The 21,740-nt window shown below is 36.1% G+C and overlaps 5 protein-coding genes and 1 non-coding gene across 8 annotated transcripts; 3 read left to right on the forward strand and 3 right to left on the reverse strand.

Annotated features, from left to right (window-relative positions):
* Positions 1–3,814: 3,814 nt before the first annotated feature.
* vbh-1 (RNA helicase) lies at positions 3,815–7,714 on the reverse strand. 3 transcript variants are annotated; one of them, NM_058712.5, is made up of 8 exons: positions 7,539–7,714; positions 7,400–7,492; positions 7,062–7,112; positions 6,966–7,016; positions 6,607–6,919; positions 5,478–6,538; positions 5,246–5,430; positions 3,815–5,190 (listed from the first exon to the last, which is right to left on the reverse strand). In NM_058712.5, exons 1-8 carry the CDS (start codon positions 7,604–7,606, stop codon positions 5,087–5,089), a joined length of 1,926 nt encoding a protein of 641 aa, NP_491113.1. In that variant the 5' UTR covers positions 7,607–7,714; the 3' UTR covers positions 3,815–5,086. The 3 variants fall into 3 exon arrangements, with proteins under 3 accessions (NP_491113.1, NP_001370791.1, NP_001021793.1); NM_001383938.2 differs by having other exon boundaries at positions 6,966–7,025; NM_001026622.2 differs by having other exon boundaries at positions 7,241–7,492.
* On the reverse strand, positions 4,606–4,817 carry K09H9.11. Its single transcript, NR_101535.1, has one exon. It is a non-coding gene; the product is annotated as a small nucleolar RNA K09H9.11 (small nucleolar RNA).
* A 421-nt stretch (positions 7,715–8,135) lies between the features above and the next one.
* On the forward strand, positions 8,136–8,908 carry mrpl-17 (Large ribosomal subunit protein bL17m). Its single transcript, NM_058713.8, has 3 exons — positions 8,136–8,345; positions 8,407–8,508; positions 8,561–8,908. The coding sequence occupies exons 1-3, from the start codon at positions 8,139–8,141 to the stop codon at positions 8,834–8,836; spliced, it is 585 nt and encodes a 194-aa protein (NP_491114.2). The 5' UTR covers positions 8,136–8,138; the 3' UTR covers positions 8,837–8,908.
* Positions 8,909–9,010: 102 nt separating this feature from the next.
* On the forward strand, positions 9,011–13,380 carry Y54E10A.6 (B3/B4 tRNA-binding domain-containing protein). The gene is made up of 5 exons (NM_001393182.1): positions 9,011–9,143; positions 9,280–9,412; positions 9,914–10,740; positions 11,432–11,653; positions 12,544–13,380. The coding sequence occupies exons 1-5, from the start codon at positions 9,015–9,017 to the stop codon at positions 12,754–12,756; spliced, it is 1,524 nt and encodes a 507-aa protein (NP_001380012.1). The 5' UTR covers positions 9,011–9,014; the 3' UTR covers positions 12,757–13,380.
* Positions 13,381–13,515: 135 nt separating this feature from the next.
* dnc-6 (Dynactin subunit 6) lies at positions 13,516–16,553 on the forward strand. The gene is made up of 4 exons (NM_058715.9): positions 13,516–13,548; positions 14,418–14,591; positions 15,329–15,575; positions 16,339–16,553. Exons 1-4 carry the CDS (start codon positions 13,535–13,537, stop codon positions 16,444–16,446), a joined length of 543 nt encoding a protein of 180 aa, NP_491116.2. The 5' UTR covers positions 13,516–13,534; the 3' UTR covers positions 16,447–16,553.
* A 2,037-nt stretch (positions 16,554–18,590) lies between these two features.
* On the reverse strand, positions 18,591–21,642 carry Y54E10A.10 (Ribosome production factor 2 homolog). The gene is made up of 4 exons (NM_058716.9): positions 21,565–21,642; positions 21,377–21,492; positions 20,375–20,573; positions 18,591–19,191 (listed from the first exon to the last, which is right to left on the reverse strand). Exons 1-4 carry the CDS (start codon positions 21,631–21,633, stop codon positions 18,682–18,684), a joined length of 894 nt encoding a protein of 297 aa, NP_491117.1. The 5' UTR covers positions 21,634–21,642; the 3' UTR covers positions 18,591–18,681.
* Positions 21,643–21,740: the final 98 nt, after the last annotated feature.

Raw genomic sequence — 21,740 nt, forward strand, 5'->3', positions numbered from 1 at the left:
CTGACATCTTGCGGGTTTGTTTTTAAGTGTAAAACATGGACCAAAGCACCCATTACATGTGATTTATTGGTATTTGATCTGAGAGAGGTGCTTTGCACTGATCGGGAGGGCAGTAGCAGTACGAATATGCTAGCACATTCATTACCAAGGGAGTTTCTTGATTTGATCCTCGTGGCATGGAAAGTGAAAAATGTGCGACTGGAATTCAACCAAGCATGTTTAGAATTAGATTGTCTTGGTTTTGGTGCAATCTCACCAATAGCTAGATTTGACGTTCTTCCTTCAACTCAACCGCAGTCAATGTATATATTGGAAGAGGTACAAATAAACGTTCAATTCGCGAAAACTCTTATAGATGAATTGGACAAAGATGAATCACTTTTTGATAACTTTATCGCTAACTCCCAGAGAATTTTTCCAACTAAAAGAGTAACTGTTGAATTTCCAATGAAATATATTCAACTCTCCATTGGAAATTTGGAAAAGCTTATCAAAAAGTGTATGAAAATGGTTTCAAAAGAACCTCAAAGAAACACAACAACGATATTCCGGATGCACCTTCAAGATGCTAACTTCTCTCAATCTGTTAACCGTGTCTTCAACATTATTCTCTGTGACGAAATTCCCGAGATATTTCATTCCTCTGAAAATTGCAAAAGCGATGATACATCCGATTGTTGGCATCTTGAAACTATTCAACCAATTCCTGAGCAGAAAGCAAATCAATTTTATGGGGACGACACGATCTTAACAGGAAAATGTTTTTGTTTGAAAAACCTGCGGCTAAATAGTTGTATCAACTATCAGCTTTTATTCGAAAAGCAATTTTTGATACAGTTCTTCAAAGAGAAAACCGGTTTTATGAGACACTTTTATGATCTAGTATCATGAAGTTTAACGAACTATCATTGTTTTAAAATATTCATAACTTTATCAACCCAACCCGGCCCTCGATGACAAACTTTTAGGGTGACACGGTATCTTTGGAGACAAAGTATCTAAAGTGACATGGTATCCAGTCGACAAAGTGGCATTTCGCTCTGGGCGGGCATATCTTTGGTGACAAACTTTTTTCAACTAGTTTTTATATGTATTTTTCGACCAATTTTTGTTCATATTTCACTGAAATAAGTTTTCTAATACAATTTTCCATGGATTTTCGGCTATAGCTCCCTCACAATTGAATATATTAACTACGGCCTGTTAGAAAAAAGCTGTAAAATGGCCTAACTTGGAATACTATAAGGCTCCTCCTTATGATCTGATTATTTTGACTTAAAATATCCTCCTTTACAATCTGATTCTTCAGCTCCAAAATGTGGGCTCCACAAGATCACCACAATATTCTAGATATGTGCTCAGTTATATCTCAGCTCTCGATAAAGATGGATAGATGCTTACATCTATGAAAAAGTCCATTGTTTTAAGCTTGACAAGGTTGTAGTTGATGAGATTTTGATACCTCGCTTCTGGAATTAAAAAAAACTCATTCACTTCAAATGCTTCATATCTCCGTGGAAAAATTTTAATATATTCAATTGTGAGGGAGCTATAGCCGGAAATCCATGGAAAATTGTATTAGAAAACTTATTTCAGTGAAATATGAACAAAAATTGGTCGAAAAATACATAGAACTAGTAGAAAAAAGTTTGTCACCAAAGATATGCCCGCCCAGAGCGAAATGCCACTTTGTCGACTGGATACCATGTCACTTTAGATACTTTGTCTCCAAAGATACCGTGTCACCCTAAAAGTTTGTCATCTCGGAATGAGGGCCACCAAACCCCCCCCCCCCCCCCCACTATATATATATATATATATAGATTGCTATATATATTGCATTTTGCTAGTCCCCATTTTTAATTTGTTTTGATATGCTGATTTACTGATTTTGATTACTCTTTCGGAATTCATATTTCTTTTTTTCTCATAATAAAGTGTTGTACCTAGATCTTGCTGCAAGTTTACTTTTTTTCTGGCCATTCTTTTTTGACTTTTCAAATAACTGAAAATCGAATGTTCTGAAGTAAAAAATTAATTACCCAAAGTACTAATGTCAGAGATTTAGGATTTCAAATTGAACCAAACCTTAGTGTTGGGACACGACGTGCACGGTGGTACAGCAGCTAGATGAGTGCAAACGCGCTCTACCGAACAAACCCAAATTTGGCCGGTTAGGAAATTTTTCCATCTAGTTTCTGTGCTATTACGGGAACAATAAATCATGAGAATGCGTACTTGGTGCATTTTATTTGCGATATCTCTTAGCGAAAACTACAGTAAGAGCTTAAATATCTATTGTTATTTGAGTTCTTACTGTAGTTTTCGCTAAGAGATATCGCGCGTCAAATAAAATGCACCAAGTACGCATTCTCATGGTTTATTGTTCCCGTAATACCGAGCGTGGCTAAGAAGATCGTACAACGTGAACACACTAACTAACTTATTATGTAATAATTAACTACTTGTCTTCGCATCCTCGTTAAACCTCGAATACATAACGCCTACTTTTTCAATGCATTGGAAAAATCAGTAATAGAACCTATGTTTAAAATTTTTTTTTTTTAATGTATTCGAGGCTAAAAATCTATAAAATCTAATAAAATCTAAATCTACGTTTTTTCGCATTCTCAAGTCCTTGCTAGCTTCTCCTGCAGATGAGAAAAGTTCTGAAACAGATTTCGGAATGTTTACATTTGGAGAATGTGTTTACTAGTACAGTTTATATAGTTGCTATTTTCACGCTAATCTGCTGGATGGTTAAAATAAGTTGAAGTATAAAAGTTGAAATGTCAGACGTTCGTTCTACTAATCTGTTTCTCAATTTCTGTAAAAAATTGTGCCATTATCATACCAGGGAACTCATTACAGGAACACTAAGTCAATGCGTACTGTACATTTTATTTGCCGCGCAGATATCCCTCAACGAAAACTACAGTAATTCTTTAAATGACTACTGTAGCGCTGTGTCGATTTCCGGGTCCGATTTTCAAAAATAATTTCTTATCGTTTTTTGAGAGCGATTTTCTATTTTCCTTCGCTTTTTCGTATTATATTTGTCATTTTTATAGTTTCGTGTATCGTAATAAATTATTTTCGAAAACCGAGCACGTAAATCGACACAGTGCTACAGTAGTAATTTGAAGAATTACTGTAGTTTTCGCTAAGAGATATCTGCGCTTCAAATGAAATGCGCAGTACGGATTTCTCATGATTTAGTGTTCCCATAATACCGAATTTTGAGAGCAGTTTTCCTTCGCTTTTCGTAGATATTATTTGTGTCATTTCTATGCTTTATTTTATTATTTTATCATTAAATATATAATTTTAATTGAAAAAACGAGCAATATTGGTTTCATTTGATGATGAGTCTCCCACAAAAGCATATTTACTCATTTTTCCCCCCTCTTTTGCAGATTTTTAAGGAGAAGACCGGCATTTTTCTATTTGAAAGGCAAGAATTATCAATTTTCATTGATGATAATTGTTTTTAATTCAGGATTTCGACAACAATGGAGAGGGTGAAGACTGCTGATTGTTTTTTTTTTCGAAGTTGAATGACATCGGAAACGAAGGTACATAAACTCCCGGGAATTTAGCCTACAAGTTGCTGGAATCATAATTACAAATTTTCAAATAGAAATGAAAATTTGACTGACATGAGGCAATATTTAATACATTAATTTTTTGGCCTAGGACTAGACTATTAACGACCACGTAGCATTTGACATGTTGTGAAGATAGATAATTTTCTTGCGGTCATTTCTTATATGCAACGAGAGCATCAGCATGCCCGCGTATAAATGTTTTCAAGTACCAGATACCAAGTTTATTCAACTATTTGTCAGGCCACAAGGGCTTTTAAGATTATTCTCAAAGAGCTGAAAGTGAACATTCAAGATGGAAAAAGAAGATAAGAATCTCATAGTGACAGAGATAAGTGCGTGACGAGGGAAAGAGAAAAATGATGGGAGAGGGACGATGAAAATAAAAAAGAAAAATTGTGCATATTGGACAAGAATGCAGTTGGTTGGGGAGAAATTGGCAAATAGAAATTGAAGAGAAAGCGTGGAAACGGACTGCACGTTCAACGGCTTAGACCGGCCTAGAAAATGTTTGGAATTAGCTATTGACGAGACGCATATGATAGTGCAACTTGAGTATTATGAAATGGTTGGTTCTATGATTTTCGTGTATACTGTTTAGAGGGAGAAAAAACAACTAACAATGAATATTACTTGGCTCAAAAAAAACATCAGTTGGAGGGAAAAATGATAGAGATTTGGGGATAGGTGGGGGGAGATCATTATCATAAGAGAGCAACCAAGCTTTTTATACCTAACTCGCAATTATTTAATGATAAACTGACGATCATACTGGCGAACAATTATGAAAATATAATTAGACACCCGCAGCTATACCAAGTTAAGAATTGAATAATTGCAAGACGAATGGTTGGGATCAGATTGGGGAACAAGTAAAAATTAATTAAAAATACACACAATATCACGAATCAACAACGGGCAGCACTATGTAAACGGGTTTCAACAAAGCTTACAAACAACCGATAATAGAGAAAAACCGTGCTGAGTCCCCGACGCGGTAGTGCATCGGATGCCATCCAGCGGCCATAAGAAAAACTACAAAACTACGAGATAAAACTGCATTGATTCTCTCGGGGTATTGTTGATGCAAGAAAACAACACCAAGAGAAACAAAACAATGGTACAAATTGCCAGGCAACAACAACATTTTTGGGGGAAATGGGAGGATACAATAAAATTCAATGTTAAAACCCTAGATCACGCATAGAATCCATTAAAATATTCGTCACTTAAAGCTCTGAGATAAAAAAAATTGAATGATTAAAACACAATTACAGAGAGAATAATATGAAATAAAAGAGAGGAATAAGCCACGCTTTAAAGAAGGAGACAGAATAAAAAAGAGAAGGAGGAAAAAATGATTATTTTAATATGGATGGAACGAGTAAAGGAAAAAAGGAAGACAACTAAATTATAAAAAAAGGAGTATGGTGCGAGACTTTAATGTGGAATTCCGGATTTCCGTTTGTTGCGAATAATGTTTAAGCTTGTGGAGCTTGCCAATGATCAATTGGAGCCTGGCCTGGGTTTGAGTAAAAACCTCCACCGCCACCACCCTGACGGTTCATTCCACTGTTGAAGCCACCTGAAATCAAGGAATTGATTAATTTTGCATTATTTTCTTTATTTTCTCCACAAACCTCTTCTTGGGCCACTGAAGCCGCCACCGCCACCACTATTAGAGGTAGACGACAGAGAGCTATGAGCTCCGAATCCTCCATTCGTGAACGGGCGACGTGGTGCTCCTCCTCCGAACGAACCACCGTAGGCGGGTCCACTTCCGAAACCACCAGTGGCTCCACCGGAATTGTAATTTGAGAAGTTTCTGAAACTATTAGCAATATTAATTTTCAACTGCTCATTTGATCTTACCCTCCGAACGATCCACCACCACCACGACCAACACGATAGTCGGTTGCTCCGAAGCGACGGTTTCCACCACGTTGTCCACCTCCAATGCGTCCTTCTGCAGCAACTTGATGAAGCCATTCTGGGACTTCTTGGTTGGATTCGACAATCAGATTCTTCAAATCACGACCGATTCCTCGATTCTTGTCATTGAAGAAACTGGTGGCAATTCCAAGGTTTCCGCATCTTCCGGTTCTACCGATACGGTGAACATATTCGTCAGAATCTCCAGGAAGATCATAATTGATGACGTGGCGCACATTTGGAATATCCAATCCACGAGCGGCAACAGCAGTTGCGACAAGAATTGGGCACTGTCCAGAGCGGAACAACTCGAGATTTCTCTCACGTTCAATTTGTTTGAGATCTCCGTGAATTGAAACAGAGCGGATCTGCTGACGATTGAGGAAATACGCCAACTCGTTGGCTCCTCTCTTTGTCTCAACGAATACGAGAACCAGATTTTCAGAATGCTCGTTCATCAGAATTTCCATCAGATTGCTTCTCTTTTCCATCTCGTTGACCCAAAGCAGACGTTGTTCAATATTTTCAGACGTTGATCCAACACGACCAACTGCCAAAAAGATATAGTTATCCTTGAGGAAGTCCTTAGCGAGAACTTGAATCTCCTTCGGGAAGGTTGCACTGAACATAGCTGTGGTACGAGCAGTCTTTGGTGGCATTCCTTGGCCAACGATCTTTCTGATTTGCGGCTCAAATCCCATGTCAAGCATACGATCAGCTTCGTCGAGAACCAGGTAACGACATCCGGCGAGTCCAATGAATCCTTGCTCAATAATGTCAATCAAACGACCTGGGGTAGCAATGAGGATATGCGTTCCAGCGCGAAGACGATTCACTTGATCACGATAGTTTTCACGTCCTCCGTAAAGAATAGCCGTCTGGATGTTGCTTTTGTAGCTGAACTTTGTAGCTTCCTTGTGGATTTGAATGGCAAGTTCACGAGTCGGCGAGAGAACCAGAGCACATGGATAGTAAGTGCGACGACCGTTTGTGAACGCTGGCTGCAATTAAAATAGTTTTTTGTATAAATTTTTCGAATTTTGATGGATCGCAGGTTTGCCCTACTTACCGGCTTGACCATATCTGGACCACCAGCCAAAATATGCTGAATAATTGGGAGCAGGAAAGCGGCAGTTTTTCCAGATCCGGTTTGAGCGCAAGACATCAGATCGCGGTTAGCCAAAAGAGTTGGGATCGAGTGTTTCTGGACAGGAGTCGGCTTGGAGTATCCGCTGCGATTCACGTTCTCCATCACAGCCGGCCCAAAACCAGCTTCATTGAAATGCTCGATGGCTGCTGGAACGGAGTCTCCGCTGACTTCTACGGGAATATTTTCGTACTTGTCAAAGTTGATGCCACTGTCGGTACGGTGGAACAAATTGCTGAAATACCATATCGCGTTTAATAATCAGAACATTTTAATCTCACCTTTCGGAATATTCGGCAGGTGCTCCTCCCCATTGATTACTCTCGGCTCCACTGTAACGTCTACTAATAAAAATTGTAATTCAGATTTAAACATACTTGTTGTTGAAACCGTTTCCGCTGTCGGCGAAGTTGTTGTACCCAGACGATCTGCAATTTCAAGATTTGATAAAAGAGAAGCCTCATTTCAGGTTAACAAAAAGCAACAAAGGAAATGAAGAACAAGCATATGGTTAGAGGCAAACACAATCACCAGCACACTATACACCTGTTCTCACCCATTCTCATCGAAGTTTTCAAAGTTTTCTGAGTAGCCCATTTTGAAATGCTGCTGCTGTTGTGGCTGCCCTTGAAAGTAAGGAGAAGGAACAAATCCAGCATGAGGAGCACCCATCATCTGCCCCATCCCTGGGACCATAGGTTGTTGAATTGCATACCCGTTGTTTGACGGAGTTCCGTTGGCGAATCCGTTGTAAAATACGCCTCCTGCAGGCATATTATTGCTCTGTTGAGAATACGAGGATGACCAGCTGAAAAAATGAGGTTGAAATCTTGAAATCCGTTTCGAAATCATACCCTTGTCCCTGTTGTTGTTGTGGCGGCTGTTGTTGACCGTTGTGATTCGCATAATATTGTGTGTTCATTGTAAGACTATATCAAACGGAAACCCGGAATTCGAAAAAGAAAAATCGGCGAATCTAAACCGATTTTGTACCCAATTGACGTCGAGATTACAGAATATGTATCTGAAATTCATTTTATTGGCTTGTTGCGAAACAAATGAAGTTTTAAGACGGAGAAAATGAGTATTTATCATTAATAAACGACGAATTATCATTTTTCGCATAATTTAACTCGAAAATTATGCGAAAAACGATGACAATGGAGAAAATCGACACGAAAAACCGTAGAGAAGAAGCGGAAATGAGAGAAGTGAATTCAGCACGCAATGATGAAGAGACGTTTGTTTTCCCATCGAGACCCGCCGACCGTGTAAATCGGTGCGCCTTTAAAGTGCGTGTGTGAGGAAGCGTGTTTCAACGCAAAAAACGCTCCGAAATTTCGCGAAATAGAATTAAATTTAATTTTTATTAGAATTTCTATTGAAATATATGGGATTTTATTCAATTTTTTGAATTTCCGACTCAAAATTAATAAAAAAAAGATTTCCAGGCAATGTCAGCTCACCGAGTGGCAGTGTCACTGCCAAGAATCGGCGTCACAATTGGTCACGCACCACAAAAGCTGAAAACCGGAGGAATTGAGCCAAGCCGTCGTGCTCGTCTCGAAGTGCTCCGTCGCATCGTCACCCGAACTGTCCGTGAGGAACGCGCCGAGCTGAAATGGAACCGCGCCGTCGAGGCCAGGCCATATTTGGAGAGGGTGAGGGGTTTTTTGTTTGAAAATGAGTGAGAAAATTAAAATTTAAAAAAATAAAATTCAGCTAATTCAATTGGGTGTCGAAAGAGGACCACTTGACGAGTATACAGCCGAAATGATGGAATGGTGGCTGCCTGAGAAGGATTTAATTACGAAAATGCATGAAGTAAATTGATTTAAAAAGATTTTTCGCCAAAAAAAAATCATTTTTTTCCCAGGTAATTGTTCCACGATTCCAAGACCGCGATTCTCCATTCACATCACTATTCCGACTTCCACCACAACGTCTTCAACAATTTATCCAGAATAAGCGAGAAGTCTGGAAGCGATACGATATCGGAGTTCTGGAAATCGACGGAAATCCATTTCCACAAATACAAGCAGACCGCGTAGATCAATCTGAATCAATTCTTGATGTTCTTCTAGCTGACGCCCTTCGGAATCACCAGAAGAATCTTCAGGAAAAGCTGGATACTCCGAAGAAATCTCAATGAATTTTTATTATTTTTTTTGTTTTTGTTTCGCTAGAATCCTAGAATTTTTGTTTCTTTATATATTAAACTTTGAATCATTTTCAATATTTATAACGAATTTTGTGGTTCGATTCAATTATTTATATCTTTATCTAATTTTTTTCCCACTTTTTCACCGAAAAAATTAAAATTCAGAATAATGTTCGAAGAGCAACCGGAGGTAATAGAGGCGATCGAGAATAATCGCTTCGAAATTGTCATCAAAAATGTTCGAATCGATTCGGTCACCGAAGCGGCCAATCTTTCCCAGAAACGGGTTTTCGAGAGTGTAAGGGAATTTTAATTTTTGGAAAATCCGTGAATTTCCGCAAAAAAACGATTTTTTTCTCGGAATTTCAAACAAATTTTTTTTTTGTAAATTTTATAATACTAAATTCCCATCAAAACCCAAAATTTATTTTCAGATGTCCCAATTGAATCTCCTTTCTCTCACTGGATGCTCTCTTCACAATCTTTCGTCTTCGATTAGATCTTGCAGTAATCTAATGCATTTGGTTTTGCCGAAAAATGATTTAAAACAGCTTCCAGACGTTTTTGGTGTGTATTTTGTGGATTTTTTTTTGTTTTTTTAGACGGAAATTAGTCGAAATATACCAAATATAACTGTTAAATAGCATATCTTTTCAATTTCGCAACAAAAAATTTGAATTATTTTGAATGACATGATTTCGAAATTAAATGTTTAATTCCGGCAAATTGCCGGTTTGCCGGAAAAAAATAAAATTTTAAATTCTTGCGAATTGCCGATTTGCCGGAAATTTTCTATTTTTTCAAGTATGCCGATTTGCCGGAAAAAATTAAACTTTGAATTCATGCAAATTGCCGATTTGCCGGAAATTTTCAATTTTAATTTCGCGCAAGTTGCCGGTTTGCCGGAAAATTTTTTAAAATTCCGGCAAATTGCCGGTTTGCCGGAAGTTCTTAAAGGGATTTTTTAAAAGATAGTGTGCCTACAATTTAATTTTAGGCAAATTAGGCAAACTGCCAACTTGCCGGTTGCCGATTTGCCAAAACAAATATAACTATGAAAATTTCCAGATTGCTTGCCAAAACTAAAATTCATGGATCTTTCACACAATCATCTGGATGCTCTTCCTGCTTCAATTTCAAAATGTGAAAATCTTGAATCTCTAATTCTCAACAACAACCGCCTCAATGAATCGAGTTTCCCGGATATATCAAATCTCTCGAATCTTCATATTTTCGACGCCGCTCACAACACAATTTCCAAGATTCCTGCGTCTCTCACTTCTCACAATCTTTCTGCAAAACTCCATACGATAATACTCTCTCATAATTCAATTGAAGTGATACCGGATAGTTTGAGCAATTTGAAGCAATTGAAAGAGCTTAAAATTGATGAGAATAAGCTGAAAGATGTTCCGAGTGTGATTGCACACCTTCCCAAGTTGAAGGTTTTGGATATTTCGAAGAATTGCTTCTCGGAGAGCAGATTTCAGAAGCTTGCCAATGATAAGCGTGGGAAGCTTAATGCAGTGATTGCTCTGGCTCAAAAAATTGGAAAACCAATTGGAAATTCTGAAGAGCAGAAGAAAGCTCCTGAATCCGGTTCCCCCGATTTTCCAGTTCCAGACGCCCCACTCACAGTCCGTACTGGAATTGAGAATTTGACAGTTCGTAGGCATCCCAGTGTCTCTGAAATCCGACCATATCTTGTTTGCTGTGTCATCAATAATGTTGATCTCAATGGAGGAGACTCGTTCAAGAAATTCATTGCTCTTCAAACGAAAATGCACGCGTCGGCTCTCTGTGAGAATCGAACTCTTTCGGCTATTGGAACGCATCGGCTCGATTCTTTTCAGCTTCCACTTTGTTATATGGCTCTTCCGAAGGATGAACTATATGTACGATTTAAAAAAGTGAAAATTGAAAAAAAAAACATAAAATTTGAGAGAAATTTCCGATTTTTTTTCAAAGAAAATTGAAAATTTTCAGATTTTTTTCGAAAAATGTTCGAATAAAAAATGTTTGAAATTCGAAAATTTTATACTTTTTTTTCCAGAGAAAACCCACAAATGTTATCTGAAAAAATTGAAAATTTCCGATTTTTTCAGGAAAAATTGAGAAAAAAATGTTTTACATTTTTTAAAATGTTTAAAACTAAAATTTTCGATTTTTTTTCAGAGAAAAAACACTTTTTAAATTGTTTCTGAAAAAATCGAAAATTTCCGTTTTTCCCTGTAAAAATTGAAAAATGTTCGATTTTTTGAAGAGAAATTTAAATTTTCTTTTCTTTTTTTTAAGAGAAAACCGAGAAAATAATACTTTTTTTTGATTTTTTAAACAGCAAAAACAAAAATGTTTCGATTTTCTCAAAAAATTAGGAAAAATGACAAAAGTAAAACTATTTTTAGAAAAATCTTTTTTTAAGCTGAAATTTTGAAAATCAAAAAAAAAACCTGTTAAAACCGGCAATTTTAGCAAAAATTTTTAAAGAAAATTAAAAAAATTTGTTTCAAAAAATTAGCAAAAATGAGCAAAAACTAATTTTTCCCCACTGCTTCCTCATTTTCCAAAAAAAAAAACCATTTCCAGATCCGTGCATTAAACAAAAAATCGAGTGTAAGTGCATCTGAACTGCTGGACAGTCTTCTTCGTGACGCTGAGCTGGCCAGAAAACGGAGCAAGAGAAGTACAGTTGATCCATTGCACAAGTACTTGCATATAGTAAAGGATGAGAATATTCTTGCGTGTCTTGTAGACTCTCAACAAATTGTTATTAGCCTGCCACCGATAACCAACTCGGATTGCACAAAGGTTCATTATTATGGAAAATTTTGAACAGTTTTAGTAAAAATGTTTTTGAAAAATCTTATTTTTTCGAAAATTTGCTTCAAAAATTAAGAAGAAAGAGCTTCATTTTACACATAATTTGTCAATTTTTAGAAAATTTTCCCCGTTGAGGTCAGTTAAAGATTTTTAGCAAACTTAGAAAAATTATGAAACAACGGAAAAAATGAAAAAAAAAAAAAAAAAAACACAGAAAATTTTAACTAATGCGTATTGGGCAATATATTTACCGCGCAAAATATCTCGTAGCGAAAACTACAGTAGTTCTTTAAATGACTACTGTAGGTCGATTTACGGGCTTCGCTTTTTGAAATGAGTTTCAGTTCGAATTGTGGCCTTTTCTAATTTTCGTCCAATTTTTCTTCTTTTTTTTTATATTTTCAACAATTAATTACAAAAAAACGATTCAAAATCGCTTTTCCACTGCTTTTCTTGTTGATTTTTCAATAAAGTTTCAATTTCACTGGTCTTTTTCTCTTTTTTCGAATTGGATAGCATTTTCATTCGAAAAAAAGAAAAACACAAGAAAAACTCAAACTTTATTGAAAAATTAACAAGAAAAACAGTGTAAAGCGATTTTGACTCTTTTTTTGTAATTTATTGATGAAAATTTAAAAAAAAAGAAGAAAAATTGGACGAAAATTAAAACCGCTGCCACAATTCGAACAGAAACTCATTTCAAAAAGCGAAGCCCGTAAATCGACCTACAGTAGTCAATTAAAGAATTACTGTAGTTTTCGCAACGAGATATTTTGCGCGTCAAATATGTTGTGCAATACGCATTTTCTCAGAATTTTGTGATATAGTAATAAAAATTAAAAATTTCTAGTATTTAAAATTGGAAACAAAAATTTCAGCTAACTGTGGATACCACGAGCATCTGGGTAGAAGTATCTTCGAAACAATCACTGGAAGCATGTAAAAAGACAATGGATGAACTGATTCTCTCAAGTCGTCAGATATTCCCAACTCTTTCAATTGATCAAGTCAGAGTTGTCGACAGTGATACACTTGTTTCAATTTATCCCGACAAAAATGACCTTCCAGGAGTCTCCCGGATATCTAATTAAAAATTTGACAAAAAAATAGTCTTAAATTCAGAAAATCCCCGAAAGAAAAATGAAAAATCAGAGTTTTTGACAAAAATGAGCGCTGCGACCAATCAGCGATTTGCTCCGCCCACTTTTTGACCAATCAGGATTTTCGGCGCAATTCTACTGGTTGTTCCAACATTTTTCATTGAAAATTAGTGTCAAAATATGGAAATTTACTATCAAAATGTATAAATCGATCTTTGAATTTTGCAAAAATTTTTGTCGCACAGAAATTGAGGCGGAGCTTGCTTTCGCAACACTGCCGCACGGGCAACAATTTTTGCAAAATTCAAAGATCGATTTATACATTTTGATAGTAAATTTCCATATCTTGACACTAATTTTCAATGAAAAATGTTGGAACAACCAGTAGAATTGCGCCGAAAATCCTGATTGGTTGAAAAGTGGGCGGAGCGAATCGCTGATTGGTCACAGTGCTCAATTTTGCCGAAAAGTCGGTTTTTTTTGGAATTTTTGAGTTTTTTTTTTTTGGATTTTTTTCCTTCCTTTTCACCTAATTATTTTGTTTTTGTTGTTACCATGTTTCTTGTTGTTTCTCCCCGATTTCCCCCGCTGACACTAGAATAAAAGTATCGTTTTTGTCGTGGGAAATGACTATTTCCTGTCTCTCGCTCTCTTTTTTGTCTCCAATTGGTTTTTTTTTGAATATAAAACCATGGAATATTTGTGGCGAGAAATTGTGCAATCTGTCGAGAGAAGTAATGCAATTTTCAGAAAGAAACGGATTTTAGAAATGACTGAAACTAGGTGAGTTGGAAAAAAATTAATTTTTTAAATTTAAAAGTGGAAAATTTTAGATTTTTCTTCAAAACAATTGTTTTTTTTTTGAAAAGTTCCAGAATTTTCTGGAAAACAAATTCTGAAATTTTTTAAAGAATTTCAGGTAAAAATCGAAATTTTTCGATTTTTTTAGAGTGTCTAGTTTTAAAATTGAAATTTCAAATTTTTTTAGAGTGTCTAGTTTTAAAATTGAAATTTCAAATTTTTTTATCTCAAAAAAAAAAATTGGATTTTTTTTAAATTGCAACAGAAATTTCCAGAATTTTCCAGTAAAAAACTTTAGAAAATCTGGAATTCCAAGAAAAGGAACACAGTTTTTTTATTAAAAATTTTTTTTGAAATTCTGGAATTTTTGGAACTTTTAACAAAAAATTAGAAAATCGAATTATTTTTTTTTCATTTTTTTTTAAATTAAAACCAAAAAAGAAAAAAAAAGCTTTTTTTTTCTCGTTAGAAAAGTTTCAAAAAACGTAATTTCTGAAAATTTGTACAATTTTTTTGGAAAATTCGGATTTTTTTGATGTAAAAAAAAATTTCCAGAATTTGTTGAAAAAAAAAGAAAAAAGAGATGTTTTTAGGCATTTCAGAATAAAAAAATCCAAAATTTTCCACTTTCTTGTCAGCAAATCGAAAAAAAATCCAAATTTTTTTTTAGAAAATCGAATTTTGAAATTAAAATTAGAATTTTTTAAAATTAAAAATAATAAAAAATCCAAATTTTCGATTTTTTTTAGAAAATCGAATTTTAAAATTAAAATTTCAATTTTTTAAAAATTAAATCGTTAAAAATCGAAAGAAAAAAAATTAAAAATCGAAAAAAATTGCAATTTTTTCAGCACAGTATCCATCGCCAGTAGTGCAATCGTCTGCGTCGAAGCGGATATAAAAGGAGAAGTTATAATTAAAGAAGGCTGCGTCGTCCATCCATTTGTAGTGTTCGACGCCACAAAAGGCCCAATTTATGTTGGAGAAAATAATATTTTTGAAGAATACGCAGTTATTCGGAATAAGTATGTTCAAAACATATGATACAGGAATCGCCAAATTGCCGGTTTACCGATTTGCCGGAAAAAAACGGCAGTTTGCCGGAATTTTAAATTTAATTTTTCTGGCAATCCGCCAGTTTGCCGGGATTGAACACTTCCTGCAAATTCGATAAATCGGCAATCTGCTGGAATGGAAAATTTCCGGCAAATCAGCAAGTTGCCGGAATTTAAAATTTAATTTTTCCGGCAAACCTACTTGTTGCCGGAATTTAAAATTTCCGGCATGCGGAAAATCGGCAATATGCCGAAAATAACAATTTCCGGCAAACTGGCAATTTGGCGGAATTCAAAATGTAATTTTTCCGGCAAATCGGCAGTTTGCCGGAATTATAAATTTAATTTTTTCCGGCAAACCACCAATTTGCCGGGATTGAAAATTTCCGGCAAAGCTGATATCCGGCATGCGGAAAATCGGCATATTGCCGGAATTGAAATTTCCGGAAAACCGGCAATTTGGCAGAATTTAAAATTTAATTTTTCCGGCAAACCGGCAATTTGCCGAAAATAAAAATTTCCGGCAAATCGGCAAATTGCCGGAATTGAAAATTTACGGCGAACCGACATATTGCCGGAATCGAAATTTGAAATTTCCGGCAAATCGGTAAACCGGCAAGGTTTTTTCCGGCAAATTCGGCAAGAATCTCCATTTCAACAGAAAAATTTTTAGGCAATGTTTGAGAAAAAAAACGATTTTTTTCCAGCAGCGACGGTCAACCAATGATAATCGGTGACTGGAACATCTTTCAAGTCCACTCGAAATCCAGTGCAAAATACGTTGGAAGCCGGAATGTGATTGGTGTGCATGCGGTGCTCGAAGACGGTTGCTCCGTTTCAGATGACTGTAGCGTTGGAGCCAAGTGTACAGTGTTTTCCCATCAAAATCTGGAACCTTCTGTGTCTGTTTATGCAGCCACGAATTTGAGTAGAACGACGAAAACGCCGAATATGGTACGGGAAATGCTGCTTTTTTTTCGCAAAAAGCGGCGCCGCACAGAAATAGAGGCGGAGCTTAATTTTGCAACCATGCGGCACAGTTTTTCTTTCTTTTTTTCACCCATTTCCCACAGTTTTCATGTTTAATTGTTTTTTATATGAAAAAAATTGAATAAAACAGGTAAAATTGGAAATTTTTTGAAATGAAGTGAAAAACAGTGCTGCATGGTTGCGAATTTTCGCTCCGCCTCTTTTTCTGTGCGGCGCCGCTGCTTTTTGTGCAAAATTCACGGATCAAGTGTCAGGGGTGGGCGGTAAATGATTTTTCAGGAAAATCGGCAAACCGGTAATTTGCCGGAAGTGAAATTGTCTGGCAAGTCGGCAAACCGGCAAATAGCCGGAATTCGCCGGAAATAAATTTTTCCGACAAACCGACAAATCGCCGGAAATTAAGTTTTCCGGAAAACCAACAAATTGGTGGAAATGAAATTTTCCGGCAAACCGCTAATTTGCCGAATTTGAAAATTTCCGGCAAATCGGCAAATCGCCGGAAATTAAATTTTCCGGCAAATAGCCGGAATTTTCCGGAAATAAATTTTTCCGACAAATCGGCAATTCGCCGGAAATTAAGTTTTTCGGCAAACCGGCAAATTGCCGGAAATTAAATTTTCCGGCAAACCGGCAAATTGGCGGAAATGAAATTTTCCAGCAAATCAGAAAACCGGCAATTTGTTACCTATTCTAAATGAAAGTAAACCTAAAAATATGGAATTTTCAGACATCGCCCCACCAAATTGAATTCCTGCGTAAAATCCTACCATCATATCATCATTTGTACGGGAAGAAGAAGGCCGTCGCTACTGCTTCTGCTTCTGCTGCACAATAACCTGCTTTTGGTTCAACCTATCTCGCATTTTAACTGCAATTATTTATGTCGGATATTTTTTTGTCCCCTATTTCTCACAAAATATAAATAAAATTCATGATTATTTTGTTCTAGGAGCACGTTCAGCTGAAATCATAAAACAATTAGCAACAAAAAAATAAGCAGCAAATAATGGAGGTAACTCTGCGAAACATCGTGTCGGAAGTTCCGACTCGGAACGTCCTAACTCCGATCTAGGACGTAGAAATTTTCCCTTTTTTTTTATTTAAAAAATTAAGCCATATAACAATAAAAATCAGAGAAATCGTTTTGGATTGGAGAAAAGATGAGAAAGAAAACAACTATTTTTCGAGGAACATCTCAAAGTTTATCCAATTATTAAAATTTTGGTTATGCCAACAGAAACATTTTCATGTAAGGATTGTGTCGTCTTCATAAAATTTGTCGGCTTTCTTCTCAGAAATTGATTGAACATTTTCAAAATGCCAGCAATTGGGTCCTTTACTTTTTTATCTTTTACTCAGGTGAACGGCCAGAGTCACTAAATTTGGTGAACGGTCAGAGTCACTAAATTTGGTGAACGGCCAGAGTCACTATTTTTGGGGAACGGCCAGAGTCACTATTTTTGGGGAACGGCCAGAGTCACTATTTTTGGTGAACGGCCAGAGTCACTATTTTTGGGGAACGGCCAGAGTCACTATTTTTGGGGAACGGCCAGAGTCACTATTTTTGGTGAACGGTCAGAGTCACTAAATTTGGTGAACGGCCAGAGTCACTATTTTTGGGGAACGGCCAGAGTCACTATTTTTGGGGAACGGCCAGAGTCACTATTTTTGGTGAACGGCCAGAGTCACTATTTTTGGGGAACGGCCAGAGTCACTATTTTTGGGGAACGGCCAGAGTCACTATTTTTGGGGAACGGCCAGAGTCACTATTTTTGGTGAACGGCCAGAGTCACTATTTTTGGTGAACGGCCAGAGTCACTATTTTTGGGGAACGACCAGAGTCACTATTTTTGGGCAACGACCAGAGTCACTATTTTTGGTGAACGGCCAGAGTCACTATTTTTGGGGAACGACCAGAGTCACTATTTTTGGGGAACGGCCAGAGTCACTATTTTTGGTGAACGGCCAGAGTCACTATTTTTGGTGAACGGCCAGAGTCACTATTTTTGGGGAACGACCAGAGTCACTATTTTTGGTGAACGGCCAGAGTCACTATTTTTGGGGAACGACCAGAGTCACTATTTTTGGGGAACGACCAGAGTCACTATTTTTGGTGAACGGCCAGAGTCACTATTTTTGGTGCTATATCTCAGCTATAGCTTTTGTATAAGGACATCGATATTCCAGATATTCCATTTTCCTTGGTTTTTAAAAAATATTTTTTCTTAAAGGTGGAGTACCAAAATTCGAGGCTTTGCTTTTTTAGACCCAATATGGTCCAAAACTACCAAATTTCGTAATGAGACGTTCGGAAAATTAAAAAAAAACTATTGATTTTTTCCCCAAAAATTTAGTAAAATGACACAATATAAGTAAAGATATTTTGATGTTTAAGCAGACATACTACACGGAATTTATTCAGAAACCAGATGTGTGTAAAAAATTGAGTAATTTTTGTGCTCCAAAAAACATCAAAAGTTATCAAAATTTTCGGAGTTTTTTGTTAAGCACGGCAAACTTGACGAATTCGCCGAGCTCGGCAAATTTTGAAATTTTGCCGCACACCCACGTGGTGTCAGGCTGTCTTATTGCGGTTTGATCTACAAAAAATGCGGGAATTTTTCTTTAAAAAAAAGGGACGTCAGCACGTTCATGCGAAATGAGATGAGATGTCTGCGTCTCTTCTCCCGCATTTTTCGAAGATCAAAACGAAATGGGACTTTCTGACTCCACGTGCACACCCCTATTCTACAGTAGTCATTTAAAGAACTACTGTAGTTTTTTTTCGCTTAGAGATAATTTGCTCGTCAAATATGTTGTGCAGTACGCAGTTTCAGATACTATTGCATTAAAAACACAATGTTTTAATGGAGTTTTTTAAACGCTTTAACATGATTACGTGCACATCTAACAGACAATTACCGTAATATTGAATGGTAAGAAATGTTTTTCAATTTTTTTTTGTGGAGAAAAACTTTTCAGATAACAACTTTTACTTTAGAATAATAAAACAATTGGGTAACACAACAAAAAACAACGAACGAGGAAAAAAAAAACCAAAAAAAAAAAATTATTCGATGGCATTCTCCGGAGCCGCCTCAACAAGTGGAGTCTTTCTCAATGCTTTCACCTTTCTCGTCTGAATATCATCTGTTCTCTGCTTGCCAACATGAACTCGAGCCAACTGATTTCCGAACACATCCTCACTCAAATTCTTTCTTCTCTTCTTCATCAGAGCCTTTGGCTTCTTGCATGCCAACTTGAACAGAGCATCGTCGGCCAACTTCTTACGCATCACCTCAAAACTGATCGATGGTCCCATTTCGGCGAGCTCGACGCGTGGAGTAGCTGTCGCCGACTTTTTGAGCATCGGACGATAGACACGAAGAGCCAAGTTTGTCTCGTCGAGAGCCGTGAATACAATCACTGTTTCGAGTCCTTCGAGACGAACTGTGTCGACTTTTGGTCCGCGGAACCAGTCGACCATCAGGTTTCCGATACGTTTCATATCACCGTCTGATTCGAAAGCAGCTCCCTCGAGAATGACACATGGCTTTGATCCGAGTGTCATTTTGGCGGCCTGAAATTTCAATAATTATAGATTCCAAATTAATTCTAAGATTCTAATATTAAAGGCGGTGTAGTCGAATTTTTTTCATTGCTTTATTAGACTCAAAATTGTCTAAAAACACCGAATTTCATAATGAAACTTCTTGAAAACTTGTCAAAAAATAGTTATGACGGCTCAAAAAATGGCTTAAAATTAGTGAAAATTTGAAATTTGACCGATTTGTCAAGCGGCTGGAAACATTTTTTGTTGAAATCACCGTCAAATTTTGAGTATACAATGTAATTATCTTGCGTTTTTAACTTCATTTAGCTATTTTAAAGTCGATGGACGCGAGATTTTAATTTTTTTTTTTTTTAATCGACTTTAAAATATCCAATTAAAGTTAAAAACTCAAGATAATTTCATTGTATACTCAAAATTTGACGGTGATTTCAACAAAAAAATTTCCAGCCGCTTGACAAGTCGGTCGAATTTCAAATTCAAACTAATTTTAGGCGATTTTTTGAACCATCATAACATTTTTTTGAGAAGTTTTCAAGAATTTTCATTATGAAATTCGGTGTTTTCAGACAATTTTGAGTCTAATAAAGTAATAAAAAAAATTCGCCTACGCCACCTTTAAGGGAAGAATCTGGGTATTTAGAACGTTTTTTTTTCTTTTTTTTGCGTATTTTGAAGTATTTTAAACAGGGCTGAAACCAAGGGTGTCGATTTTTTGCTTTTTAAAAAATAAAATCAAAAAACGAAAAATTTTTAGATTTTGCAACACCGAAAATCGAACAATTTTCGTTTTTTTTTTGGAAATTTTTTTTTTGGAAAAGTGAAGTTTAGAAGCTAAAATACGATTTTTTTTTGGTTTTTTTTGTCCTAGCATAGAGCCAATCTGTGCTAAAATGGACGTATTTGGTAGTAAAAAACTTCGCAAAATGCAAATTTAGAAGAAAAATTGCCTATTTCAGTTAAAATCCAATTTTGGTCACTTTTTCGTGTCGCAGCGGTCTGAAGTTTACTTTTTTTTTTCGAATTAACATCTTTTATTGCACTTTTTTTCGTAAAAAAAAATGCAATAAAGGATGATAATTCGAAAAAAAAAGCCAATTTCGGACCACTGCGACACAAAAAAGTGGCCAAAATTAGAGATTTTAGCTAAAAATAGGCTAAATTTCGACATCTTCCTTCAAAAAAATCCAACCTCAAAGTTGGATGAGGATTTGTAGGAAGTGATTCTGAGCTCAGCCATATCGAGAAGCTGTCCATCGTAAGTTCTGCCAAAAGTCAGGCAATTCGGCTTCTTCTTCGAATTTGAACCCAGCACAAACAATGAAGTATCGAATTTCGAGCCAGCACGGACGATTGGGGTCTCGTCCTCGAACAAATGGTACGGATTGTGCCTGAAAATTGAATTTTTTTTTTTGGGATGAACGGCCTTTTATCATTTTTAATTGAAAATGTGTAGAAAATCTCTAGATTTATCTGAAAATAACGTAAATTTCAGCTGAAAATGCTCAAAAATTACCTTTATTCGGCAGTTTTTGCCACTTTGAGCTGAATTCAGCTGAAATGAATGATATTTTCAGACATCTACAAATTTTTAATTAAAAATGTTAGATTCTTGTGTAGAATCATTCTGTGCGTACAAATCTGCTGATTTCAGTGCAAGTTTTTGAATTAAAAATGTATTTATTCTGTCGAAAAGTGTCTTTTTGAGGTCTTTTCAGTAAAAATCAATATTATTTTCAGATTTTTCAACTCAAAACGTGGGATTTTCAGACTGAAATTAACAGATTTGTACGAAAATCGAAGCCGCACAGTATAATTCCACACAATCGGTGAGAATCTCTAGATTTATCTGAAAATAACGTTAGTTTCAGCTGAAAATGCTCAAAAAATTGCCGAATAGAGGTAATTTTTGAGCATTTTCAGCTGAAATTAACGTTTTTTTCAGATAAATCTAGAGATTTTCAACTAATTTTCAATGAAAATGTTGGATAATTGTAGAGATCCTTGTGCGGCAATTATTTTCGTTCAAATTTGTTAAATTCAGTCTGAAAATGCAATTTTTGAATCGAAAAATCTGAAAATAATATTAATTTTTGTTGAAAAAACCTCAAAAAGGCATTTTTCAACAAAATGAATTCATTTTTGACTCTAAAACTTGAATTTTCACACTGAAATCAGCCGATTCAAGCCCTACTTGTCCATTTTAGTGGTAAGCGGCTTCTTCATGTCGAACAAATCCATCATTGCGTGGCTGATTATCTCGTTTGTCTTGGCTCCACGGCAAAATAGGGCTTTCTTGTCATTTTCGACCTGGAAATTGGTTATTTAATGCTTTTTTAGGCGAAAAATCGCGAAAATCGCAAAATTTCGATAAAAACCAACAGTTTTCGACGCCCGATTGACCAAAACTCTCTTTCCCTTCTTTGTCTTAATTTTTTCGACTCGAACCATGCTGAAAACCTGAAAAACCGCGGAATATACCTTAAAAATGCAAAAAATAGGCACAGAGATAGCAAATTTCCCGAGAAAAACGGGATTTTTTTCGAAAAATAGAGAAA

The sequence above is a fragment of the Caenorhabditis elegans genome, chromosome I (assembly GCF_000002985.6).
Source record: "Caenorhabditis elegans chromosome I".
In the NCBI taxonomy this organism is placed as follows: domain Eukaryota; kingdom Metazoa; phylum Nematoda; class Chromadorea; order Rhabditida; family Rhabditidae; genus Caenorhabditis; species Caenorhabditis elegans.